A 26,695-nucleotide genomic window follows, 5' to 3' on the forward strand; every position below is an offset into this window, starting at 1 on the left:
AAATAAAGACGAGTTAATACATATGTATGCTGGGATAGGATATCGATATCAAAGGAGTAAACAGATCGATGTTTAGAAGGGATGAAAACAATAATTATTGTGCTGTATCGTATTATACTGTATTATACTATGCTTGAATAGGTATTGATAGGTTAGATATATTAATTGAGCAGTATAGATAGTAACCGAAATGGGCATGAAATGTCCAGAAATTTATAGTGGCTAGGTTTCATATCTGTTCAATCAATTCAAAGTCCCCACAAGCATACCAAAGAATGAAAAAATCCCTATCATCAAGAATCATATTCATATTGCATATCAACTATTCATAATATCGTCTAGCAAACTAAAATATCTCATCTTATCTCTGCCGGTCTCATCTTAAGACCTCTTCACTTCATCCATTTATTTACCAATCTCACCGAATAATCAGACGCTCTTTTTCGGATATTCGCAGAATACAAACCACACCATATGGATCAAATGACGCAAAGCTCAAAATGTCATATACCGACTGGTAACTTAATACTCAGCTTCACCCTCTTCAGCCTCAAAGCTATCAGCAGCAACCTCTTCATAATCCTTCTCCAATGCTGCCAAATCTTCTCTTGCTTCACTAAACTCTCCTTCTTCCATACCTTCACCGACATACCAATGCACGAAAGCACGCTTGCTGTACATAAGATCGAATTTGTGATCCAATCTTGACCAAGCCTCGGCAATAGCAGTGGTGTTGGACAACATACTGACGGATCTATCGACTGAGGCGAGGGCACCATCATTGGGTGCAGTGGATGGAACAGACATAGGCTTTTGGTAGTTGATTCCGAGCTTGAAACCAGTTGGACACCATTCGACGAGGTTGAATGATGTCTTGGCTTTAAGGGAAGCGACAGCAGCGTTGCAGTCACGGGGAACGACGTCACCACGGTAGAGAAGGGCAACAGCCATGTATTTTCCGTTGCGGGGATCGCAGACAACCATTTGATTGTTTGGTTCAAAGCATCTATATGGAGTCAGTACGAAAGATTGATACTAAAATGGAGAAACATACTGGAGGGTCAATTCTTGAGTCTTGAAGCTCTCGTGAGAACTTCTAGAAGCGGAAATGACTGGCGCGTAACTGATCAATGGGTAATGAATTCTTGGGTAAGGAACCAAGTTAGTTTGGAACTCGTTGAGATCGACGTTCATAGCACCATCGAAACGAAGCGACGAGGTAATGGAGCTGACAACTTGAGCAATCAGTCTGTTGAGATGCTCAAAAGAAGGACGTGGGATGTCCAAGTTGCGGCGGCAGATATCGTACACGGCCTCGTTATCGACCAAGAAGGTACAGTCGGAGTTTTCGATAGTGCTGTGAGTGCTGAGAACAGCGTTGTATGGCTCGACAACAGCGGTGGAAACTCTTGGAGCTGGGTAAACTGCGAATTCGAGTTTGGATTTCTTGCCATAGTCGGTGGAGAGACGCTCAAGCAAGAGAGATCCGAAACCAGAACCGGTTCCACCACCGAAAGAGTGGAAGATCAAGAAACCTTGAAGAGAAGAGCAGTTATCCTTGTTGCAGGTAATTAGTAATGTCCATTATAGACGCATGCAATTTCTCCTCACCAGAACGCGACGGATCTTGTCCAAAGTACCATCCAACATCTCCTTTCCGATTGTATAGTGACCACGAGCGTAGTTGTTGGCAGCATCTTCCTTTCCACTGATCAAAAGCTCTGGGTGGAAGAGTGATCTGTAATCACCAGTTCGGATCTCGTCAATTGGAGATGGGTCGAGATCGACGAAGATGGATCGAGGTACGTATTTACCATTGCCGGTTTCCGTGAAGACTGTATCGAGTTGACCAGATTCGTGGACGGCCTTTGCTTCGGGGTCAGGGCGACCATCTTGTAAGAGACCATGCTCAAGAAGATATCTAACAATCAATCAGTAAATATACAACCGAATATACGAGGCATCAAGTCAACTTACAACTCCCAAGCACTGTTACCAAGCTGCGTACCAGCTTGACCGATATGAAGGTGAAGAATCTATAATGGAAGAATTGTCAATTATTAATCATTGCGACGCGTATATGATGGATTGATGAGTAAATGCATGGAGGAGATATACACTCCTCTCAATGGAGTGTGTGAAGTGATGCGGTGGTGGGTGAAGTGTTGTAAATAATGAGGAATTGTTTTTGTTTATTTACCTCTCCTCGAGTCATCTTGAATTATCCTTTTTTGTTCTCGAAGAAAATGGAATGAATTGGGGGAGAATGAGGGGAAGAATGGAATTGAAGTCGTCAATGAGCTATGGCAAAGAATGTTCCCTTTGCGATCTCAGCAAATGCTGGTGGGTTACTCGAGTAAGTTTATTGTTTATTTGACGAAAGAGTGGATTTGCTGGCAACTGTTCAAATATGAATTTCGCGAAGTTCTCAAGTTCGATGAATGTGGGGCCCTTGAATGGTGTGGCAGATAGCGCGGCGGTGTAGATTTTCAGGGGTTAAGAAACCTTAGGCATTTTGTGTTTGGCAGTAAAAGGTGTGTAACACAGTGTAAGAGATCCTATTTGAGACGCGCTAGACCGAATATGTTTATTTGATATCACGTGTGGTCTACTGTCGAGACAGTCAAATACCTACAACTATTATATATCTAGCCTTCAGCAACCATTAAAGACTCTATGAAACATTAAAAACTCTATCCAAGTACCCAAGTATATATACATAACCATTATAATTGCCTCGACTTACCTAAATACTCTCCGACTTCTTTCCAAAAGTAATGCTCATCCACCAACAGCTTAACAACAACTCTACTACCCTCCCTATTCAACAAAACATCCCAGGGCTAGAACTATCATGCTGTGCCGTAAATCGAATATTCGATCCAATCCTAATCAGCTCATCTAATATTGACGGGTATGCTAACCTCATAAAGCTATGATCGTCCCACTAATCAAGTTCGTTCTCACCATTTGGGTATGTAATCGATATTAGATATTAAATGATCTTCGGTCAAAAGCTCAGGCAGTATGATATATTGATAAGAATCACCTTTGACTTCTCTAATTCAAAATAAAGGATTAGCACGATATGAAAAGACACATTAGATAAAGGTTCACATTGTTGCAATTTTATCTCATTAGTTTTGAAGATACAAGCATACGAAGAGCCCATAACCATGATTTAATGTACATCGCAAAAGGCAACAAGCAAAAACGATGCTCGCTGAGAAATGAAAGCTTTAGAAAGTGTAAAGCGAACATCCCCTGCACAAATTGTGCTTTAACGCCAAGAGAATTTTAAAATCAAACCCAGACTGCTTCTTTCCACTACCCATTTTGCCATTATCTTCATTCAAATTGCCTCGGTCCATTCTTCCACTATAAGCATCAGATGTTAATTGACCCTGAACCACGCTAAATCTTCCGCTTGAACTTAGTAATTGAGTTCGCCGGACCCAGCTCCAGCAACGGCATCAAGATCTTCATATGATTTTAAGCTTCTGCCGGCTGTTGCTTCACGAGGTCCAACAGTTGTACTACCAGGAGCTGCTCCATCACCCCATCGGCTACCACCACTAGCTGGTGTAAAGCGGTGAGGCAATCCACGGCCACCACGTTCTCCACTGGGAGGGCTTAGTCTACCGGCATTTGGATCGCCGCGATTCTGATTGGGTCGGCGATCGTAGGGACCAGTTCGATTATTTGTTTGATATCGACCAGCACCCCTTCTGATCGGGCCCGGACCACGATTATCAGGACCACTAACCCAACCCATAGGTGACTGCACAGCATGACCGGCAAGGAAAGGTGGGAAGCCATTAGATGGTGGAAAGCCCGACATAGCATTGAGCCCATTCATTCCAAAGTTTTGAAGATTGAAACCACGCGGAGTACCGGCTGGCATGTGACCATTAGCTGGAGGGAAGTGACCATTGCTATTGGCATCTGATCTTGATGGAGCAATATGCGCAGGATCGAGAACGTAGGTATTGACAAGATCGAACTGTACGCTATTAGTATGCGTCGTGGGTATGGACCAAAAAACTTACGTCAGTCTTCAAACCTTCCAGCCATTCAGGATGTCTCTTTTCAACATGCTTCTTCCAGAAGTGCTCCTCCTTAAACAATTTGGTACACTCTGGAACTCTGCATCTAAATTTGTGATCATCTTCTTGCTTTACATATTTGACCAACTCATCCTTCAAAGCCTCATCAGTCGGCTTTCCACCCAGTTTCCGCACATCAACGTTATCCGGATCAAGGAGTTGCATAATCTTGTCCTCAAATGTTCTGACCCAATTGAAAGCTCGTTGAAGCTGCTGTTCTGCCTTGGAAACATTGTTACGCGGATTGGTTTTGCGCTCACCATCTGGAGAGGAGGGATCCATATCCGTCTTGTCCTCAGTCTTTACCTTTCCAGGGAACGCTTCACCCAATGCACTGGCGCGAGCAGCCGCTTTGGCCGATGTGGTAAGAGTGTTACGTGGTCTCCTCAGATGTCCTCCAGGGCATTTTCGAGTGAGCTCATGAATCGAGTCACTCTCAAAAACACAGAAGAAGCAGAAGTTGAAGACACGTCTTAGGTACTCAACCATGAGATCAAGCTGCTTCTTCTTGACAAGAAGTTCTTCATCATCGATGTCATCGAAATCAAAAGCACCTTCTTCCTCTTCCTCTCCTTCCTCCATCTCCTCGAACTCTTCACCTTCGTCCATTGCTTCGTCCAGGCCGAGCCCATTCTTAGACTTCTTGCCTTTCTTGGGCGTAGGAGCTGTAACCGGGGGTTGAAGACGACCTTGATTCTTCAAGTCATCGACTTTTTCTTCAATCTTCAGGACAGCATTGAAGTCGGAACCAAAATCTTCTTCAAATTTGCTAACGAGGCGGGTGGCCAAATCGAGATCTTTCTCAATACGCTCAGGCACTGAAAACAAATCCCAAAGTGCCTTCTTACGTGGTAAGTTAGGCGGTACATGAACACCGACATGGCAAGTAAAGTCTCCTCTAACTTCATCCTTGACGGTCTTTCCATTGATAGCCTCAAGCGCCTTCTGAGCAGTAGTGAGTGGAGCTGCTGGTTCGGCAGAGATATCACCCTCTTCTTCGTCCTTAATCTCTGGTCGATCAAGGATGGGAGCTGAATCAGGTCCAGGAAGAAGCATGACCCAACCAATTCTATGGTAGCGTTTGCTTGGATTTGGATCACTCAAACTCAACCACTTGAAACCACCCTCATCCTCACCTAAATGCTCCTCGCAGAAAGACTCGAGATTCGAACGGCTAACATGTGCGCGATTGTCTTGATGAGCAACGTTGGCTGGAAAGCATTCTCATCTCGAATGTCACCACCTCTAGAAGGAACTAGGTCACCAACTCCCAAAACTTCGTTAGCAGCGGTTGTCTCGCCCTCTTCTTTTTCAATAACACCACCAGTGCCATTGCTTTCGCTTTTAGGAATACCTTCCAAAGAGTATTCGTCGAAAGTTCCGGATTCAAGATCTTGCTCCCATTGACTATAATTGCCGCGGCGGAACTCGTTCACTTGTAGACGTAAAGCATCTCGCATCTCGGGTACGTATCTCTCCATAAACCATTGTTCTCCTTTGTGCTCCTGCACAAATGTACGTGCCATCCTAGCTTGAAGTTCTTCTTTATATGCATCATATGCAACTTGTATGCGAGCCTTTTCGGCATCACGGTCTTCTTCACGAGGTCTGAAGATTTCACCACGCTTCCCAGATCTAACACGTTCCTTGTCCTCCTTGATCTTCTCATTTGTGCGCCACCATTCTCCATAGTACGAGAATCCCACCTGAAAAGGCAGGATAACTGGATCCGCAAGTGGATTGACAGTAATTGGAGGGGGCGGACCGGAATCTTGACCAGGGACATATCGATCGATATTGGCTGGTGCAGGAGAAGCAATTCGTCTTCGGTCCTCACGATCCCTCGATGATCTGTAATCATCTCTATCTCTTGTTCTACCATTAGGTTCATAACGGTCTACCGGAGATCTAGAGCGGTCGCGGTCGCGCGGATTTCGTCTTTGCCTATCACCAACTAAAGTAAAAATCACGTAAGCATAAGGGTAATAAAAAACAGATACCAACCCATGGAACTATTATCATGTAGCAAATGCATTGTAATGATTAAGTAGGTAGAAAAAAATCGTTGGAGGGGACATTTCCAAGATCATGACTGCATGCTTCGCGTCCGGTTAAGGGCAGCTGTTCGAAAGTAAAGCAAAAAATGGTGAAATGATTGAGCTCATAAAATGCGACATACCAGGAGATCTACCACGGTAAAATGATTCGCGGTCGCGTTCAGGTTTCACACCTCTAAAACCATCGTCGCGTTCATTTTTAACACTTCTAAAGCTATCGTCACGCCCAGCCCAACTCGTTCTTTCAGTTGGTGATCGCGCGAGCGGAGGCTCTCTGCTGTAATTTCCATAGCCGTCCATGATGTGACTGTAATCGCCCAAATGAATCCACCTTTGCCTCTCTTTCGAAATTCAGGTATTCAGCTGATCTGACGCTCTGGTAAGATAGTTTCGTTATTAAAGATACTTTTGACGAAATCGACGTAGGAACTCGGGTTTCGTCGATTGCGATTGTCAAGTGACACCTATGGATTGTCGGGAGGAGGTGATGACAACGAAGCTACTGCTGTTTGATAACATGATTGCCCGTTAGAGGATTGTTCAAAATTGTAATAGAATGGAGAAGGTTATGTTTGATGAACTGGGGATATAAATGCGATATCAACTGGAGAAAGGATGCAGAAGAGGCAGAAGAGAGAAAAGAAGAGTAAAAAAGTTCAGCGCCTATAGATGGCAGATAAAAAAAACGACGACAACTTGTTGTTGTTGATGGGGTATGCGATCTTGTTATGATATGATTGATGAATGGTGGATGGATTGACTTGATTCCAAGATTGAAGATTCAGAATTAATCGCTGAAGAAGAAGAAAAGCAAATGTTATGGTTGGTTTATCGCAATGATAATGATGGGGCAGAAAAAGGATGATATGTGTGTATGAATTTTGATTTTTGAGGACAAGGTTTGTAAGAAGAATAGAAGGATAGGACTGACGAACAAGATTCAGATATCGGGTAACTGTGGTTTATAAAATGAACCTCCACTACCAAAATGATATTGGATAGATGGATGTTGTTGATTGAAGGCTGAAGTTGGAGAATTGGAGTCGGGGATTGTCAAAGGGAGCTCTTGCTCTTCCTGGCATTGCTTACTAGTGTTGATAGAACTTTACCCATTTGATCCTTAGAGTAGGAAGCACAGTCCAAGTCAATAAGACTAGAGTGTCTGCGGAAAGTGGAGTGACCAAAAGATCAAATGTAGCTTAGCACAATTCGCTTAACAGTAAATGCTGTTGATGATTGGAGTCAATACAAAGAATAAGCGGGTCTGCGGAACCTAAGTCGGATGTAGGTGACAATGTTTGACCAATCACTCGAATGTATCACTCAAAATAGTGAAGTTGACTTGAACCAAAGTGTGGTGTTTAGCCGCGATCCTACGAATAAGGGAGGATATTTAAAGGCATGGAGTAAGGTATATTCAAGAACCAATTAAATGAATCAAATTCCAGAATCAGGGAAACCTCCAAATGCAGTTCTCCATTAGGTAGGTAGTAGGTATTGAAGCTTGTATGGAGTACCAACCGTTGCCATAACTGAATTCATCATAAGTTAAGTAAGGAAACAAAGTCATCCAAAAAAGGTAGGAAGATCATTTATCGGATCATTATTTATATCACTCTTCAATCTGCACCAAAGTCTCTTTACTCTACATAACAGAATACAGAAACACTAAGTACTAGGTAGGTACTTCGTAGCTACTCTCAAATCAATTTCCTTGCCCAATTCCCTCCCCGAAGTAAACCGAGGTGGTCAAGTCCTCACTCCACCTATTACTTTTTGCTTCACAGCAAGAGTACGTCATTGAGGGGAACTGTAATTACACGTATCCACACGTGAAAAGATATAAAGACATCGCCGTTGACTTCTCCTTAACATTTCTTTTCAAAGCAGGAACTGACAGAAGAATTGATTCATCACTTAGAACCTCAATTCATCCAACATGACGACCTTCATTCCCAGCTTAACGCTGCCGGCATCCATATTTGCCAACCCAACTGCTTCAATTCTCCTCCCAGTTACTCTTGGTACCGCTGTTGGTTTCGCAGTTAGCCGTATGTATTTACATTCTACTCCTTGAATCGTCGAGGAGATATATAATGAGGGGCAAATTGCCAATCCCTTAAACAAAATACTAACATCCTTCCAGCAAAAAAGACGCAAAAAACCTACATGGCACTCAAACAACCTCCCTACCGTCCACCTCCATATATCTTCGGTCCCGCCTGGACTCTTCTCTATGGTCTCATGGGATTCTCTGCTTACCGCGCATACTCTACCGGAATGAACCCTCTCGCTTCTACTGAAAAACATCTCCTCACCAAACAAGGCGCTACACTCTACACAATTCAGTAAGTGATACCTCTCTCAGACTCATTAAAGCAACCGCTTAAAACCACGATTTCTCCTTCTTGTAGAACCCAACTAACATCATTATCTCAGACTCGGCCTAAACCTAATCTGGACACCCCTCTTCTTCAAGCTCAAGCGCCCCGTCCTCGCCACCGTTGACATTGTCACTCTCACCGGCGTCGTCTCTTACCTCACCTACACCTGGAGCAAAGTCGACTCAGTTGCCGCATGGGCACTCGCTCCCTACCTCGGCTGGCTCGGATTCGCTACCTATTTATGCGCCGGAGTTGGTTACTTGAACGACTGGGACATCAGCGACAAAGAGGTGAAGAAGAGTCCCGAGGGAAAGGACACAAAATACGTAGATGAGAAGGAGGAATAAATGGTAACATGAAGCGGGTATGGATTTGCGCGGGGGAGGTGTTTCCACCATCCACATGTTTTGCAAACTCCTGGAACCCCTCCAACTACCTAGGCAGATGAACTTTGGCGCGCAAAAATGGGCACAACAGCACGGTTTTGGCATACATTTAATGGGAAGCGAGTACGAAGTTTGTTGACGAATGCGGGTATGCACTAAATTGATTGCTTTCAGATATTATACCACAATTTAATCATGAAATACTCACTTGCAACAGAACCAAATCTATTATGGAATAAAAAAGGTACTCATCTTAGTGACGTAACATCTGCTTGTTTCTGCAATACCATTCAAAGGATTTATGCGAGTAATTAAAGTAGCTTCTTGCGCAAAAATCGCAAAACCTCAACATGTAACTAACAAAACAAATCTACAAGCACATGAATATCATCTGAAATCTTGAAGATAAAATTGCTCGTCAATAGTTCTTCTCGATATGAACTACGAATACCTAGTTCTAACCTCAATAATTCTACCCTGCTCCTTTTCCGTCTATATTAATAAAGATTGCAACGCTAAGCTGACCGACTCGAGATCTCGGGCCCTTCTAACTCAAAAACTACCCTTTCAAATCCTTCATGCCAATCCTACCCCTCGAGGGGACCATCTTTTATCTCACCTCACCCCTCCTTTCCGAGTTAGCCGAGCGCGTCAGCCAATCTAAATATTCCTGAACGCCCTCAACGTCCGCCGTAATGATCTATTTCCTAGCCGAAAGGAAAGACCCGAGTTTGTTTTCTATAGCCAGTCACTCTAAAATGGTATATATGTGATATGCAAAATGGAAAATAGAAACATTCCAATTTTATGTACATGCGTGCCGTGCCGTAAGTGATCAAATGCGAAATGAGAGTTAGGAGAGTTGGAAACGACTCTTTAGTCCGTCGTAAATCATGAATATGAATGCGGAGCTAGGTGCTGATCGCATGACTGTGATACCGCAACCTCGGTACATGCCCTTCAAGCCATGTTGTTTCCAGAGAAGAGCGCCTTCTTGCATGAATGTTGTGCGAGGTGCCGTGGATGAAGTAGAAGCGGTTTGCATGCGAGATTTGATGGTGTCCGCGGGGAAGAAGAGAAAATTATAAGACATGCCTGCTGAGGCGCCAGCGACAGCTTGCTGCCAAAAAGGTAGCGGTGCTAGCTCGGTAGATAGAACTAGAGAAGGGTTTTGAGGTGAACGTTTGTCGTTCAGTTTTCGAAAAAGTGAAGTAACAGTTTCCTTGCTACCAAACCAAGCGGCGCATCCACCCGTTTCACGAATCAAGGTGCCTAGCTGCCCATTCCAAAAACCACGAATGCCCTGATGATGCCATACCTCACGGATAACTGCTGAGACTGTTTTAGCAGCAACGGGAGCCGAACTGTTTGCGGCGGCACTTGGAACTTGTATTTTGCATTTGACCAATTCAATGGGTGTGAGGATTAAGGAAGTGAGGGCACCTGATAGTGCACCAGTCATCCACAACGCCTCAAGAGGAAGTGGTTGATCCCTCTTGTATATTCCGGCCTTGAGTAGCGCTTCTCTGCTTGCTTGTTCCCAAACAAAAAGACTGCTGGTCTCCAGAGCAGCTCCAACTAGTGGAGCACTAATACCCCTATATAATCCTAGAATCCCATCACTGCGAATGGATTGTTTGAAACAATCGAGAGGCCCTGTATACCGCAGGGGAAGATGGTAGGGTTGGGATTGGAGTCGTACTTTGACGGTGTCGAAAGGATATTCGATGTATTTGCCAGCCACTCCAGCAATCTATTCATTTGTTAGCAATCATCATGGCTTTTTTTGCAGGTATCACATACTGAACCGTAGAGACAATCCTCGACAGAATTCATCAAAGCCTCTCTCGCTTTAGACACTACTTCCCGAGGTGCATCTGGAGTGAAATCTGCTGTCATAGCCGCTGCCATTCTAACCAAACTGTAGCTTGCTTTTGCGAAACTACAGAAATGTGTTTCCAGGAACGTTGATAATAGTGCGATATTTGATTATGCCGATGTAATTGATTGCCCGAAGACCTGCACTACTATAAAGAAAATAGTCGAAGAAGGATGGGGATCTTTGCACGGCTCTTTATAAGCTGAGTAGACTCGGGAGGATTTGCGATTCGATGTGCCGCGTGGATAGCAAGGTTGCTGTTCCACGTTGCAATTGAATAACCGTTGTAAGGTTAAAGTAAAAGTAACAGTAACAGTTGAATTGTGTGACTGTGTGAAAGTGTGAATGTTTGCAATATATTTCACCAACAATGGGTTGCACCCAGAACTTTCTTACTCTCTCGTAATTTATTGCAGCAAACTCGTAATATTATGAATCAGAGGGGAGTGCGACCCACAAACGATGAAGGTGAATCGACCCCCAACCAGCCCAAGCATAGTGTTAGAAAGACATGGTAGAGCCTAGAGGGCATGCGCCAAGGCCATTAATGGATCGATGAATCGATGAATGCTGAGAATGCTGGTGGAGTTGGTGGGAGGCTTGAATGTGGTGAGAGGAAAGTGAGGTCCGATTATCGTGAAATCATTTCGGAGGGCTTGCTTTGTCAAAAATGATGTGGGGAGGATGGAGCTATTTTTTCTTATCAGATGGAAAATCTGCGAAAATCTCCACAATCCATTTGAAAAGTTAGGGATTCGCATTCAGTGTATCAGTAGGTATTGGTAGGTATTGGTAGCAGAAATGATATGTCTCTCTCTAGGTAATGATGATTTGTATGACTCGAGTTCAATCACTCTACTATAGTAATTTTGTATTTTTGTATTTTTGTATTATGAATTATGATTATGATTACTATAAAAATGCTAGCTACTTGAAAATAATGATCAACACAATGAAATAAACAAATCGACCTGACTCTGAGATGGGAAAAATAAATGGACCCCACTTGTTTTCAAAGAAATTAGGAAAAGGGAATAGTCCAGATTAGTTTAGCGTCAGAATTAGTGCACACAGATAAGCTAGATTTGCGCTTATCGAAAGCGCAGAAAAAAAAAGTTCCTGCACATGCCTATATCCAAGTAGCTTGTGGATTTGGAAATCGAGACGACAAATCAATTCTGGTGCTGGACAATTGAAACGCCTAAAATAAACTCATCCATCCGTCATAATTACTTATTCGCTCACCAACATCCGAAGAAATACATTGATCAATATCTGTTCCCTATTTCGTTAATCAACAATGTCGACAGAAATCGCCCCTACCACTGTTGCACCTGAGTCGACCTCGGCCGCCACTCCACAGGGCATGCGCAAGAATGGTATGTATGCGCTCGCATGATGTCTTTTAATGCCTTGCCAGACATCAAGTCGCTAATTTTGGTATTCTATAGGTAAACAATGGCATCCTGTGAAGAAAGCTTTTCGACCAAAGGCTGGAAATACTTCCTATCAACAGAGAAAGGCAAATGATCTGGCAGTGGCACTAGTTAAAGCCAAAGAAAAGGAAATGAAGGAGGAGAAGGAGCAAGCAAGACAGGTTAGAGCCTCGTCAACTATATCTTGGACGAAATCTAATCATTTAAATAGGCCCACATAACAAAGATCAGGGAAAAGCGCGCCAACAAGGAGGAGAGAGAACGGTACGAAAAGATGGCCGAAAAGATGCATCAGAAGCGTGTCGACAGATTAAAGAGAAGGGAGAAGAGAAACAAGATGTTGAAGTCATGATGGACAATCTTCTGGGACGGAGCACATGGCGTATGGGATGGATTGAAATATATTAAGTTCGATGGGTTGATATGGTTGATTTGCACAATTCACATATAATAGGCCGACCAATATTCAGCTTGGTGGCATAAAGACACCTATCCAGAGTTGAATATAGCAGCATGGATGAGGATACCCATCCTGTTAGTGAGGATGAAGTCAATTTAGATTCAGTGTAGGTTCTTGAGGAAATTGATGTAATCTTATATATCATTGACGAGATGGGATTTTATATGTTCGATGGTCATTTTACATTGATTGGAGTTAACGGTACAGACCTATTAGCTGTTTCGAATGTATGATAAATACTAAAAAGAGACAACTAAAAGTATTAGATCTTCCCAAGTATATCTCAACTGGTTTTAATAATATCCTCATATGAACGTCCCCTTCATTAACAAATTCATGCTGATGCGGCCGCAGGCTCTGTAATTACATCAATGGTCGCTAAAGCTCACCATCTAAGCTTCACAGCACATGCATCGGAAGCTCGACAGACATAACATGAGACAAGCTGATCACGGACTGAAAAGTTATGTCTTCTAACGGTGATGGATCGAAATATGTTTCTCCAAATAAATCTAGCCACCAGGTCGCACGGTCGGTATCTGAGGCATCTCCCTCTCCCCTGAAATCTCGCAGATCGCAACACCACCACCACCACCATCATCACCACCATCATCCTCATATACATCGTCGAGAAAAGGAAGAAAAATTCTCTCAATCTACTCTGCAGAAGGCCCTTGGTCCTTCTGAAGAGTTGTCGAGAAGTGAGGGGGTTTCTTCAAACGAAAGCCGGAATGGAAGTAGAAGGCACAGCATTTTTAGCTCAACTGTAGACGGCTTCGATTTTTCGAGAACCAGCGAGAGAAGACCATTAAGGGAAGGCGAGCTCGAAGCGGAGAAGGAGAAGAGCGCCATGATGGCCAAGTTTGTCTTTCTTACCACCGGTTGCTCTTCCACACTAATGTACTGGATCAGGGAATTGCGAAATGCCTTAACGGACGTGAATGCTGTGGCAGATCATACAACCAGAAATCTCGATGCAACATACTATTCGGTTCTAGAAAAACTTGGGGATCTGCATAGGACGATTGGCTCTCTCAAAGAGTTGGCGGCTATGACTAGACAATTGAATGAGGATTTTAATACAGAGGGGGAGGAACTCGTAGAAGAAAGTCGAGCGCAACTAGAAGGATTTGAAGAATTTGAAGCACAGGAACAGAAGATCACAGCATTGGAGAAACGTGTTAAAGAAGGACGGAATACAATTGACATATTGAGTGGGCGGGTAGACATTGTTAGGAAGCGAGTTAAAGGCTGGGAAAAGGCTGAGCAGGAATGGCAAGACAAAACCCGAAAGCGACTGAAGATGATGTGGATTCTAATGTCGATATGCGCAACCATTTTGCTATCAATTGTTATTCTGGCTTATATACCAACGGGGGAGCAAGGGCATAGAGCTGCAAGATTCAACAGCTCTAATACGACTGCGCTGGGGGAGTTGGAGAAGGCCAAAAATGAGAGCAAAAACATGCAAAAGCCCCCTTTCGAGATACTGGAGAGCTCAACTGGAAGTGAAGTCAACAAGGAAGCAGGGAAAGCGGCAGAAGACCCAAGGCTTGAGATATTCGACGAGTTATAATTTATTGGTACAAGAATGCACGTACAAGGTTCACATTTTCTTAGGCCAGCTTAATCGTGAATATTACCACTTTTTTCCAAGTATACTACGCCTTATGGGATTAGAAAATCAGTGGGTCTATGGTCTGATGACTGAGGATATTAACATGCCGAGCAGCCGGATCTTGGTATAAATCCCAAGCAACCTGGCAATCCGTATATCTTCTTAGCATTTCTGAATCTTTGTAATCTTACATCAACGGAATTTGTTAGATTGAGAGTGACATTTATATGTTACGTATGGATGATATATGCGATGTAGATAGCACTGAGGACTCGCATCTATCCTAGAATCTTGGCAAGCTAGAAAGCTAAACGTGCAGATGCCGAGAAGGCTATACGGAGGAGTTCGGGTTTCATGTCTAATGATGTCTAATGCTCTACGCCTCGACACTGGATTCGTACTAGTTTCGGGGTGATGCGCGCTCTCCAGGCTTAATCATCTTTTAAACTCTAGAATTGGTGGCACGGTGGTGTGGGAGTCGTCATTTCTTTACTGAGCCAGCCACCAATAATATATCCCTGTATTGTGTATGGTAAATGTCAAGAAATTCAAAATCAATATATAAGCTATGAATATTCTCCATCCTATGAGATTCAAGATGACTCTGTGATTTATTAATCGTCGCGATCAGTTAATTTTAGATTTGTCTATTGTGACTCCTAGTCCTAGATCGAATATTACATAGAGATATTTATTCTTGAGGCAACTGCATCACGTCAACCAGGAGGAAATACCTACCCCGCTGCACAGTAAGCTACTTTAAGCATTGCATAGCCCAAAAAGCATCCAAACTCAAAGTCAAACTCCCAAATAACGTTGGGCATTGCAAATCCTTCAACGAGAAACACGATCGATCACAAGAGCCCAAGAATCGCTCGGCTTCTTCCATACATATCTACAAAGCAACGAAGCAACCAAAATAACGGTTCGATGAACGACGAAAACAGTATTGAAGGGAGAAATCCCGTCATTCCTCCCTCGCCGTCCAAAATGACAGAAAATGGCACCGTACTTTCACCTGCGAGAAGTGTCTTTGGACATGATAAGGGTCAAGCACTTACGGGAAAGCAGGAGCATTGTATGTATTCAAATATATTCTGCCTTTTGGCAAACGCTGTGGCTAATGCACTCCAGATCTCAAGCGCGAGTTGATCTCCCAACAAGTGAAATACGAAATCACCGAGTTGAATTCTCCCACAGCATTACAGAGATTCGGCGCCCCATTCAAATCCGATCGCGGGGAAGTATCTCCTCTAGATTCCGAGCTACCTATTCTCAGATACATATTCGTACATCATGTTCGCGAGTTCCCATTTTTGGATAAGGCAAAGGAGAAGGAGTTTTGGCAGGACAAACTACAGGTGGTGAGTGTGGAAAAGTTCCTATCCTCATGGGATTGACTTATCTAACAAATATACTATGCAAGTTCCTACAATCTTTCGCGGAGAAGCATATTTCGTCATCTGAAGACAGGCTCGAGGAAACAAAGCGCAGAAAGTTATCCATTAAATGTCAGAAGCTAGTAGAGCTGATGATGGTGTCTGGTATACCAACGGCTTCGGGGTATGAGGAGAGGATTAGATTTTCTGAGTTGGAAGTTGTCGATGCTGGCGCTATTGAGCATGGAGTTCTCTCGACCATGCCAGAAGGTCATTATTTGCACGGCTGGGATGTGAACGTTGCAGGAGTTAGAACAACCAAAGTCAAACGAAACATCAGATACCATAAGCATGCGGTGAGTCTATTCACCGGCTATACTTGTGGAAAAACTACTTATGCCCCTTTAGGAATTCATTCTCCGAGTTAAGAAGAAGGGGGAGATGCCATACTTTATTGGACGAAGATATGGTGATTTTAGCAGACTTCACAAGAGGCTAAGAACAGAACTTCCTGGCAAAGTTCTCCCGCCCATGCCAAAAAAAAATAAGGAAAGTTCAACCGCCTCAAATCTGATTAGTGGCATTACGGGTGGCAAGGATTCCGACGCATCTTCCATGTCCTCGGTTTCAACCATGGGAAATCTGGGCGCTACAAGTGGCATGAAAAGTCTGTCTGTCCGTGGTTAGTTCTCGAATCTTCTGTCGTGTTTAGATGTTCAAAGAGCTAATTCTAGTAGATCATCGTCGCTCTGGATCGGCAGCGTCATACGGAAGATCATCTCCTAGAGCATCGACGTCATCCCCACGACCATCTGTAGACGGAAGCCTCAAAAGTCCTTCGACCCCTGTAACAGATTCCGATGTCAGTCTCCTTCATAGACGATTGAGCTACCATGTGCTAATTTCTTTCAGGGCACGACACTATGGCGAGAAAACCAGCGTATATCCTTGAGAGCATTTCTGCGTGGTCTTCTTACCAATCCTCAAATCGCTGGAACTCGAGCAATGCAAGATTTTCTGTCAAGTCAACCTATTAAACTAAGCGATGAAGATGTAGAGGATGTAGAGAGACGAAGGTTAATGGATGAGAAGAGAGTTGTAGAGCAGAAGCAGTTTTATGAAATAGCCAGAAAGCGTGCCGCTGAACTAGACATATACATGGAAGAGTAAGTACTCTGGCTTCAACCTCTTTACTATCCATCGACTTACTATTTTAGATTTCGTCGCGATATTGTGGAAAGCAATGGTCTCACCAAGTTATTCAAGGAAATCAAGGATAAGCCAACCATTCAAGATCTCAGCATCCAGTACCAGAAGTTTGCAGAATGGCTACGAATCGAAGTAGCAGCAACACTTTACCATTTGTTCCTGGCAGAAGATAATTCTCCTGAATTATTCGCGCAAGCGAAAAAGATCCATTCTATGATACCATATACGATTATTAAGAACGCAATCAGGATAGCTAATCCCGCGGCTGTTATGTCCAGCATATTAGACATCTTTTTAGCTCAACCTTTTGGAGCGAGATCGCTCATGCAAAGAATCTTTTCTTTAACATTAAACGATGGCATCAGAAGTTTCCAAAAATCTATCGACAGCCTTGAGGATAAGGTCAACGAGCCCGTGTTCTGCGAGAAACTAAAGAAATTCTCCGACGGTCCTGAGGATCTCAAAAATTCTATCAGAGCTGATGCAGAAGAGGATAACGTAGACTTGATTGTCGCCATCCTGCGATCAGACGCGATCGAACCACAACTAAATGCAACGCAAATTGGAAAAATATTTAACGCTTATGTGGCATGGAACAATGCTGTGGAGAATGTTGATGAGGAGATGAAACAAGGTGCACAATTATTCTCATACTTGAAACAGCTTCTTAAACTGTACACGAGACAACGGGACAAGGCTATGATGCTCAATATGATTGAGGAGCCAGTTACACTACGCCTTCTTCGCGATTTGTTCACCATCTTTTACGAGCCCTTGGTACGGGTGTACAAATCGGCAAACGTGTACAATAGCGTCACTGATTTTGCCGATTTTATTGAGGATACTATAAGCGTAAGTGTGGTTCTGCCTTCATTGATGGAGAAATGGCTAATGATGTTATCAAAAGGTTGTCGACAAATGCCGGGAGCAAGATTTTTCAGCAGACCCTAACCAAACGGTTCAAGCATTTATTGATTTATGCCAACGACACGAACACAATTTTTACAAATTCGTTCACGAAGTCCATACACATGATAATGGACTGTTCACTCAATTGATGGGTTGGATCGAGGGAATTTTGGAATTCCTTCGTCAAGGCCCTAAGGGTGGAAAACTTGACATCAATGCTCTTGTTAGCGGTGCCGTGAGCGTAAATCAACTAAATAAGGAAGTTGCCGTCAATGAGATAAACCAACTAATTACTTGGCAAGAAGCACGTAAGAAGTGGCATTCTGATAAAACAAGACAAAAAATGGCGGCGGAAGGTACAGGTGCTGTAGAGCAAGTACCTGGAGCGCTAGCATTTAAGAGTGCCGATTTTGGACTAGATGAAATGGATCTTGAGGAGATGACCTATGAAGAAGACGATGAGAGTAGTGATGAGGACGAGGAGGACGACGAGTTGGACCCAATTGCGGCAGAAAGAAAGAGAAGAGCAAGGAAACAAGACCATTTGAGGAGAACAGCGGGAGAGCCTGTTAAGCCAGATGTGCAAGAGGTGTATAAATTGAAGGATGGATTCTTGAGTATGCTTAGAGGTGTACTTGCTGAGTAGTGAATGGTTTTGGTTTTGATGGGGGAAAATAGATGTTGTATCGGGATAAGGGTAGTATGATACCTCTGGGGGGAGTTTGGTTTTGGGAATGTTCAGGGAGGGTTGGACGATTTGTGTTGTTTGGTCATTGATATTGAAATCGGGTGACTGTAATAAGTGCAGCCAAAGAAAGATACATTAACAGCGGATACAAATAGCGGACATAAATAGCGGATACCAGGGCAAAATATCATAGACAATCGATGGTTTTCATAATAATCTTGGAAATTTTCTGTCGAATTTGAAATGGACAGAAATATTTAGGGTTGGATCACACTCAGTATGTTTGGCGTTGCTCGATGCCTTAGTCCCTTTATTAGCTTATGCACAAAATGAGAATCCTAGACAATAGATTCTGGAATTTTGGAATAAACCTTGATAGATGAGACTTTGAAAAGAACTCCAGTGAGTTGTAATATGAATAATCTAACACAATCACAGAATGGATAAATATAATATATAATATTGATAATAATTTAGAACCGTTGATCAAAGTTCTATCTGCTAAAACTCCTCGCTTAAAAAGATGGTGCAAAAAATTCAATCACCACTTTTGATCATGATGTGATGCTTTTGAATTGTGATATACTGTTTTAAACGCACCGAGAACAACCCACCCACGATATTTCTCGATAACATATCACCATGCCTCCAGCAAAACCGCTACCTTATCCGGACGATTTTTCCAGCGCGGATCAATACGTCGACTCCTTGTTGCACTTCGCAACCACATCGACTCTTTTCCAAACCCTATGCGGAGGCGTTCATATCCTCGATTTCTTTATCGAGAGCCCTACTCTGTATCATAACATTCTTCCTGAAGAATGGCGTGGCTGGTTGCTAGATTGTCCCGAGATGGATCTTCTTGATTTGCTTCTGCGCGATGATCTCTCTTTACCACGTGATAATCCACCCCCAGAATCATTCATTAAATATATTCGAGAGATTCGGAAACATTCTCTGCTCAGGGGCGTGGAGAGGAAAAATTTTAGTACGAAGAAATTACCAAAGCATGTGGCTGTAGGTATGATTCCGAAAAAGGTGCACGAGGTGACGAATTTTGCGGATTATGTGGTTCGGGTTGCGGATTCGGTCAAGGAGGAGAGTGGGAAGGAAATTACCCATTTTGTTGATTTTGGGAGTGGTCAGAATTATTTGGGGAGGGCTCTTGCCAGTCCGCCGTGGAATCGGTGGATTGTGGCCGTGGAGAGTAAGGGGGGGAATATTGAAGGCGCGAAAAATATGGATATTTTAGCGGGGATGGCGGAGAGGGAAAAGGTTATGAGGAATAAGAAGGTTTTTAGGGAGAAGATTATGGGAGAGGTGGGGAAGACTAAGAGGAATGTGGGAAAGATGGATAGGGATGAAGAGGCGGACTTAAGACCGGCGAGGAATTTGCAGACGATTTATACGCCCAGCGATGGGAAGGGGTATATTCAGTATGTGGAACATCGAGTTGAAGATGGAGATTTATCAGACGTAGTATCTCAAATTGAGAAACTGAAAACTTCTGCCCCAGAAGAAAATCTCAACATCATCTCCGAACCCGGTTCTACGACTTCAACTGCGGAGGAAATCATATCACGCGTTTCAGGAGCGATAACCCCGGAAACAAACCTCATGGCTATATCGATCCATTCCTGCGGTAATCTCTCGCACCATGGCATCCGCTCTCTTCTACTCAATCCTTCTGTACACGCTATTGCTATTGTAGGCTGCTGCTATAATCTTCTATCTGAACGCCTCACTTTACCGTCCTTCAAACATCCTTTACTCCGCCCCAATCTCCGCGCTGTCAATCTTCCCACTCCTTCTCCCTCTTCCTCTCCCGCATCAGCTGATCCCCATGGCTTTCCTATGTCCAATCGCCTGGCTACATACAACGAAACAGGTATTACCCTCAACATCACCTCGCGCATGATGGGCGTCCAAGCACCCGCCAATTGGACAGCTAAAGATAGCGAGTCCTTCTTCACACGGCACTTCTACCGCGCTTTACTACAGAAACTCTTTTTAGACTATGGAGTCGTCCAAGCGATTCCATTGGATACTTCAGACCATCCCAAACAACCTTCTTCATGCACGTCCCCAGAATGCGGCGGATGCGAAAAAGAAGAAAAAAGCATCACCACAACCCCTATAATCATCGGCTCCCTCCGCAAAACATGCTACACATCATTCACCACCTATGTCCGCGGCGCCATTCAAAAACTAACCAACACCCCATCTCCATCCTCATCATCCACCTCACCAGATACATCCACACCTACACCCACACCCACACCCCAAGCACCCCTCACCCCCCGCACCGACATCTCGACGCTAATCCACACCAAACTCGACCGTCTAACCGATCACGACATAGAGACATACGAAGCGCGCTACTCAGCTTGCAGAAAAGAACTTAGTATCATGTGGTCATTAATGGCTTTTAGTGCGGGAGTGGTAGAATCGATGATTGTGACGGATAGGTATTTATTTCTGTGTGAGGCGGTAAAGAGGGGGGAGTGTAGGGATGCGTGGGTGGAGGGAGTGTTTGAGTATAAGGTTAGTCCGAGGAATTTGGTGGTGGTGGGGGTTAAGTAGGATTTGGGGGGGGAAGAAGGGTGGTTGGGGAGGAGGATGGGGAGGGAAGGATGGGAAGGGATGAGAGGTGGTGTGGTATGTATATCTGACGAGGACTGAGAAGAAAGATGAGATGTATGGATTCTAAATGCCCAAATTTCAATCCAAATCTGCTTGGTATAAATATATGTAGTAAACATCAAACATCAAGATATAAAAACCCAGCCCATAAAGCTATACCACCCCTAACTCCTAATATGAGACGAGCAAGGAGATTAAGACGACAATAATATATCTGCTTAAGGACATCGATCGCACATCCCGTTTTAACCCTAAGTAGGCAAGTACGTAGAGGTGAGGTAGGTGTTCGTTTGAATACTCAAACATCAATCAATAATTATACATACATATCATATCACATCATATCACTTCTATTTCACATGCAATTACAAGCAACCTATCCTCACATACCCACATACCCAAATCTTTACACCTACACTTACCTCAAAATTATACAGACATTGTCAAGAAAAATCATGATTCATTAGAGCTGATGCCAAAAGGGGCTAAGCGAAACATAAATATGATATCCGGCTCACCACCATGCATTAATATACATCTCTGATCATAATCATCATATTTTCCTTTCATTTCCCGATGTAGATATACACTTTTTATCTAGATAAAGCGATGTCATCAATACGTAAAATCATTTTCACCGTCTCAGCTGCCAATTCAATAGCGCTCGTGCTGACCAAAAGCGGTTGCAATACATTCTCATCTGCGATATCAACCTTGACACCTCCACTCTTAATGCTGACACCTGCGTTTTTCTCTCCATTGGCATGTTTGTGTCTCAATTCAGTAACGACCTTGATGCTGTTGAGACCAGCGTTTTCGGCGAGTGTGGTGGGGATCACTTCCATGGCGTCGGCGAAGGCTTTCCAGCAGATGGCTTCGGTGCCGGTTAATTCTCGTGCTTGTTGTGCTAACTGCGATGCGATTTCAATCTCAGGGGCTCCTCCACCTGCGATTAATGCCTTCTTTTTTACTAAACATCGGACGACGCAAAGGGCATCATGAAGACTACGCTCGGCTTCATCAAGAATGAGGGAGTTGGCACCTCGGCAGACGATCGAGACGGTCTTGCCGGCACTCTTGGTACCGGTGATTTTGACGAGTCTAGAACCGGAACTTTGGGCTTCTTCAACAAGGTCGGCTGAACCGAGTTTATCTTCGGTAAATGAGTCGATGTCGGCAATGGGCTTGCAGCCGGTGGATTTGCAGATGAATTCTACTTCATCACGTTCGATATCTTTTATGCGGAGAATGTTAAGTTTGGCGAGGAAGTGGAGGGAAAGTTCGTTAACTGCATCACGGAGGATAGACTTTTGGATCTGAGGATCGTTGTTAGTACGGTTATTATGGACCTCAGATAACATCTGACTTACCAATAAAACATTACACTTCGCCTTCTTGATCTTTTTAACTAAATTCAACAGATAGGTTCGCTCTTCTTTCAAAATTTTATCCATCTGTCTGTAGTCGTTGACAACGATCTGATTTTCCATCTGAAATATGTTAGCACTACTCGCAACGATATTCCGCCAACAAAACATACATCAGGCTTTGGAGGGCTGAGTTGGAATTGAATAAGTCCAATCTTTGCCTTTTCCATTCTGATAGGTCCACCTCCATTTTTTAAAACACCTTGAGTCAAAACTACTCCCTCAACCATCTCACTGTCCTCGATGGTACCTCCAGACTTTTTAACTATTCTGATATTCTTCAAGTCTACGTTTTCTGCAGTCTTGATGTCGATTGTCTTTGTAACAGCATTTACAGCCATAGGACCGAGGAGATTTGAGTATTGTGAAACGATTTTGGAAGAAAGAGATGTGTTGGCGGCTTGTAAAAGGGTTGCGGTGTCGCTGAGAGCAACTGGAACCGACATATCGTGGAGAATCTGAACTGCTGCCGCAGCAGCTCTCTGGAATGACTCGGCAATAACTGAAGGGTGTATTCCTTTTCCTAATAATTTATCTGCAGCGCCCAACAGACTTCCACAAATAACCACAACTGAGGTAGTTCCGTCTCCGGCCTCTACATCTTGTGCTGCTGAAAGGTCGACCAACATCTTTGCAGAAGGATGCATAACTGCCATGCTTTTCATCATAGTGCTTCCATCATTTGTAATAAGTGTTCCTCCTTTGCCGTCTTGAATCATCTTATCCATTCCTCTGGGACCAAGGGAAGTTCTGCATGCATCTGCGACAGCTGTATTTTGTCAGCTTCACATCTGCAACCTAGCATTTATTTCCAAACACACCTCTGGCAGCCAAGATGTTGGCATTTCGAACAGCCATAGGCTTCTCCTTGTCCTGTAGACTACATTAGCTAAATTGAACAACCCCTCTCTAGGCTTTAATGTCCCACCTTAAAGGCATTGTTGGTAGAATTTCCTGCTGATTGTGTGAGAGCCATATTGAAGTATCTGATATTGGCTATAGGAAATCTGAGACGTTTAAACTCAAAATACGTTGAGAAGTGACGTCGTCGCGTTTCTACAGCTACTGCGCGTCTTGTCTTGAGATTTCGAATTTTGAAATATCGGCTAACCTTATCTTGGACTAGCTTATCGAGCAACGCCGACGTACCTTTGGATACCTAAGAGCTATGGGAGGATTATCAACACAACAAATCCAAACTTCTCACAATCACATTTTCTCCACCACATTGAAAGGAATTTGAGTTAGGACGTTACTCTGGGGATTTTGATCTCTACGCAAACAACCAATTCTAAGAAATTTCACCCATCACATCTTCAGCCAAAACACTACTTTACAACACAGTACCCTTCATAACTCAGCTCTCATCATGGTCCGTATTGTTACCAGGCATTCATATACTTAACTAACAGGTTTGCAGGTCAGCGCAAAAGGGCAAAACTGGGAGAACTATAAGAAGGTACAAATCATTCCTCAAGTTTGTCGGGACTCTTGCTAATAGATTCTTAGGACTTTGCGGACGACGAGGTTGAAGAGAAGAAGATCACACCTTTATCAGATGAGTAAGGTTATCCAGGCAATCGCATCATCACAGCACCTAACGGTATCATAGAGATATTCAAGTCCTAAAAACCTATGGCGCAGCTCCCTACGGTGCCGCGCTGAAGAAACTCGAACAACAGATCAAGGAGAAGCAAACAAGTGTGAATGAGAAGATTGGCGTAAAGGTAGGGCTTAAGGATATACAGAATACATGGAAATGATCTAAATCTTCATCAGGAATCAGATACTGGTTTGGCGCCACCTCATTTGTGGGATGTAGCTGCAGACAGGCAACGAATGTCAGAAGAGCAACCTTTACAAGTCGCAAGATGTACGAAGATTATTCAAGACGAGAAGGATACGGAAAAGAGCAAATATGTCATCAACGTTAAGCAAATCGCGAAATTCGTTGTAAATCTTGGCGAACGTGTCAGTCCTACGGATATTGAGGAAGGAATGAGAGTTGGGTATGGCGAATGCATTCTCAATTATCTACAAAGCTAATTTATCTCGAATAGTGTCGATCGCAACAAGTACCAAATTTTATTACCATTACCACCGAAGATTGATGCTAGCGTTACGATGATGACAGTTGAGGAGAAGCCGGATGTTACATACGGTGATGTTGGAGGTTGCAAGGAACAGGTGGAAAAGCTACGAGAAGTCGTCGAAATGCCACTGCTATCACCAGAACGATTCGTCAACCTTGGTATCGACCCACCTAAGGGTGCTTTGCTTTATGGTCCTCCAGGAACTGGAAAAACTCTTTGCGCCAGAGCTGTCGCGAACAGAACTGATGCTACATTTATTCGAGTTATTGGTAGTGAATTGGTACAAAAGTATGTTGGAGAGGGTGCTAGAATGGTTCGTGAATTATTCGAAATGGCGAGGACGAAGAAGGCGTGTATCATTTTCTTCGATGAAATTGATGCTGTCGGAGGGGCTCGTTTCGATGATGGTGCTGGAGGAGACAATGAAGTACAACGAACTATGTTAGAGTTGATTACCCAACTCGATGGTTTCGACGCGAGAGGAAACATTAAGGTCATGTTCGCTACCAACAGACCTTCCACTCTAGATCCTGCATTAATGAGACCTGGACGTATCGACAGAAAAATAGAGTTCTCGCTACCAGATCTTGAGGGAAGAGCAAATATTCTCAGAATCCACGCCAAGAGTATGTCTGTCGAGAGAGACATTAGATGGGAATTGATTTCGCGTCTTTGCCCCAACTCTACTGGTGCCGAACTTCGAAGTGTCTGTACAGAAGCAGGAATGTTCGCTATTCGTGCTAGAAGAAAGGTCGCAACAGAAAAGGATTTCTTGAGCGCGGTTGACAAGGTCATCAAGGGCAACTTGAAGTTCAACTCCACTGCCACTTATATGCAATATAACTAGAGGTCTATCAAAGGCTGGAGGGGTGTACATTAGCTGGCGTTGGTGTATAAGATAGCATTAATGCAGAAATTCATGATCACTCCATTATTAGCTGTACCCATTTCTTAAAAGTTGCGCAATACAGCTATAAAATGTTTCCGCAAGTCACTCTGAAAGCGCCTGCAATAATTTGATACCTTGGACATGCTGTTAGTTATGATATCACTGGTTAATTCGGTTTTATATGAAGTTTAAAGACATTGCATTCTGCTTAATTCACGGGAGGAAGTTGAGCTCATCCTTGTCAAGCCTTTAGAACAGTAAAGTCCGTTTATGATGCCATTTCAATTATAAATATGTAGAAATTACTCTACAACAAGCCCAATGATTAGGACACTGTTCAAAATAGCATAACATTTGATTGATCTATCTTAACAAACATCCGTCACACGTGTATATTCTGCATGTATCCCATCCTTGGAGTCAGAAAAGTCGAAATTCATCTACTACGCCGTTCTTCTTTATACGAACATGTGTGAGCTGCTCTGCAATATTCCCAATAATCAGGATACCATCCACAATCAGCCAAGTCAATGATTGCAAGTACACGAGGTGGTTTTGGAGAAATTATATCATTTCCTCGATGTAGATTCGCGTGAGTTAACGTAATCGATCCAGTATCTGGTAAAAACTATCTACATGAATCCTTGAAATTCTTCGGGATGTTGTGACGGGGCCAAGACAGTGAAGAAAAATAGTCATGAAATTCTTCGGTGGTCGCAAAATGGGCCACCTGGAGCCTGGTTCTTAAATATCTAAGTCGTCGATTTATAAATAACGCTTGGTTCAATCCCTTATATACTATGGGTTTACAGTAAATGCTGAGCTGGAGTATGTTGTCTAGTGATAGAAGGGGGTATTCTTTGCCGATAGTATGTAAGATCTTACCTGCCCTGAAGAGCGAAGGGGGCATTAATACGGAGTATAGTCATCAGCTTTTGGCTTTGAATCATGGTAATGTTGAGTAGATAATAAAAAGACTTATATTTAATGCTAGCTCTAGTGGAAGTATCTACTCTTTCTCATGCTTCTGTTATTTCTTCATTGCCGAAGTTCCATCAGTACCATCACACTGCTGCAAGGAATTTTCTCACTCAAACTCATTTCTAAACACAAAATTTACCACTCTCCTTGC

General features: G+C 43.4%; 10 protein-coding genes across 10 annotated transcripts; 6 read left to right on the forward strand and 4 right to left on the reverse strand.

The window, feature by feature from the left end:
* Window positions 1-522: 522 nt before the first annotated feature.
* Window positions 523-2,215, reverse strand: SS1G_01818 (tubulin alpha chain; the record flags this gene model as incomplete). The annotated part of the gene is made up of 5 exons (XM_001597572.1): window positions 523-1,006; window positions 1,055-1,557; window positions 1,612-1,921; window positions 1,978-2,036; window positions 2,201-2,215. 5 exons carry the CDS (start codon window positions 2,213-2,215, stop codon window positions 523-525), a joined length of 1,371 nt encoding a protein of 456 aa, XP_001597622.1.
* Window positions 2,216-3,433: 1,218 nt separating this feature from the next.
* Window positions 3,434-6,463, reverse strand: SS1G_01819 (hypothetical protein; the record flags this gene model as incomplete). Its single annotated transcript, XM_001597573.1, has 4 exons — window positions 3,434-4,003; window positions 4,050-5,231; window positions 5,279-6,060; window positions 6,286-6,463. The coding sequence occupies 4 exons, from the start codon at window positions 6,461-6,463 to the stop codon at window positions 3,434-3,436; spliced, it is 2,712 nt and encodes a 903-aa protein (XP_001597623.1).
* A 994-nt stretch (window positions 6,464-7,457) lies between these two features.
* Window positions 7,458-8,894, forward strand: SS1G_01820 (hypothetical protein; the record flags this gene model as incomplete). The annotated part of the gene is made up of 5 exons (XM_001597574.1): window positions 7,458-7,569; window positions 7,858-7,955; window positions 8,085-8,214; window positions 8,310-8,511; window positions 8,603-8,894. 5 exons carry the CDS (start codon window positions 7,458-7,460, stop codon window positions 8,892-8,894), a joined length of 834 nt encoding a protein of 277 aa, XP_001597624.1.
* Window positions 8,895-9,786: 892 nt separating this feature from the next.
* On the reverse strand, window positions 9,787-10,844 carry SS1G_01821 (hypothetical protein; the record flags this gene model as incomplete). Its single annotated transcript, XM_001597575.1, has 2 exons — window positions 9,787-10,686; window positions 10,737-10,844. 2 exons carry the CDS (start codon window positions 10,842-10,844, stop codon window positions 9,787-9,789), a joined length of 1,008 nt encoding a protein of 335 aa, XP_001597625.1.
* A 1,268-nt stretch (window positions 10,845-12,112) lies between these two features.
* Window positions 12,113-12,600, forward strand: SS1G_01822 (predicted protein; the record flags this gene model as incomplete). Its single annotated transcript, XM_001597576.1, has 3 exons — window positions 12,113-12,191; window positions 12,264-12,409; window positions 12,460-12,600. The coding sequence occupies 3 exons, from the start codon at window positions 12,113-12,115 to the stop codon at window positions 12,598-12,600; spliced, it is 366 nt and encodes a 121-aa protein (XP_001597626.1).
* A 961-nt stretch (window positions 12,601-13,561) lies between these two features.
* SS1G_01823 (hypothetical protein) lies at window positions 13,562-14,284 on the forward strand (the record flags this gene model as incomplete). The annotated part of the gene is made up of 1 exon (XM_001597577.1): window positions 13,562-14,284. The coding sequence occupies one exon, from the start codon at window positions 13,562-13,564 to the stop codon at window positions 14,282-14,284; it is 723 nt and encodes a 240-aa protein (XP_001597627.1).
* A 1,032-nt stretch (window positions 14,285-15,316) lies between these two features.
* On the forward strand, window positions 15,317-18,469 carry SS1G_01824 (hypothetical protein; the record flags this gene model as incomplete). The annotated part of the gene is made up of 8 exons (XM_001597578.1): window positions 15,317-15,404; window positions 15,461-15,690; window positions 15,753-16,061; window positions 16,114-16,387; window positions 16,443-16,567; window positions 16,618-16,871; window positions 16,923-17,766; window positions 17,822-18,469. 8 exons carry the CDS (start codon window positions 15,317-15,319, stop codon window positions 18,467-18,469), a joined length of 2,772 nt encoding a protein of 923 aa, XP_001597628.1.
* Window positions 18,470-19,153: 684 nt separating this feature from the next.
* SS1G_01825 (hypothetical protein) lies at window positions 19,154-21,094 on the forward strand (the record flags this gene model as incomplete). Its single annotated transcript, XM_001597579.1, has 1 exon — window positions 19,154-21,094. The coding sequence occupies one exon, from the start codon at window positions 19,154-19,156 to the stop codon at window positions 21,092-21,094; it is 1,941 nt and encodes a 646-aa protein (XP_001597629.1).
* Window positions 21,095-21,747: 653 nt separating this feature from the next.
* Window positions 21,748-23,557, reverse strand: SS1G_01826 (hypothetical protein; the record flags this gene model as incomplete). Its single annotated transcript, XM_001597580.1, has 5 exons — window positions 21,748-22,470; window positions 22,525-22,644; window positions 22,695-23,350; window positions 23,403-23,454; window positions 23,510-23,557. The coding sequence occupies 5 exons, from the start codon at window positions 23,555-23,557 to the stop codon at window positions 21,748-21,750; spliced, it is 1,599 nt and encodes a 532-aa protein (XP_001597630.1).
* Window positions 23,558-23,950: 393 nt separating this feature from the next.
* SS1G_01827 (hypothetical protein) lies at window positions 23,951-25,521 on the forward strand (the record flags this gene model as incomplete). Its single annotated transcript, XM_001597581.1, has 6 exons — window positions 23,951-23,953; window positions 24,002-24,040; window positions 24,091-24,143; window positions 24,194-24,308; window positions 24,361-24,590; window positions 24,642-25,521. 6 exons carry the CDS (start codon window positions 23,951-23,953, stop codon window positions 25,519-25,521), a joined length of 1,320 nt encoding a protein of 439 aa, XP_001597631.1.
* Between the last annotated feature and the right edge of the window lie 1,174 nt (window positions 25,522-26,695).

Source organism: Sclerotinia sclerotiorum, genomic scaffold, assembly GCF_000146945.2.
Source record: "Sclerotinia sclerotiorum 1980 UF-70 scaffold_2 genomic scaffold, whole genome shotgun sequence".
NCBI classification, from domain to species: Eukaryota; Fungi; Ascomycota; class Leotiomycetes; order Helotiales; family Sclerotiniaceae; genus Sclerotinia; species Sclerotinia sclerotiorum.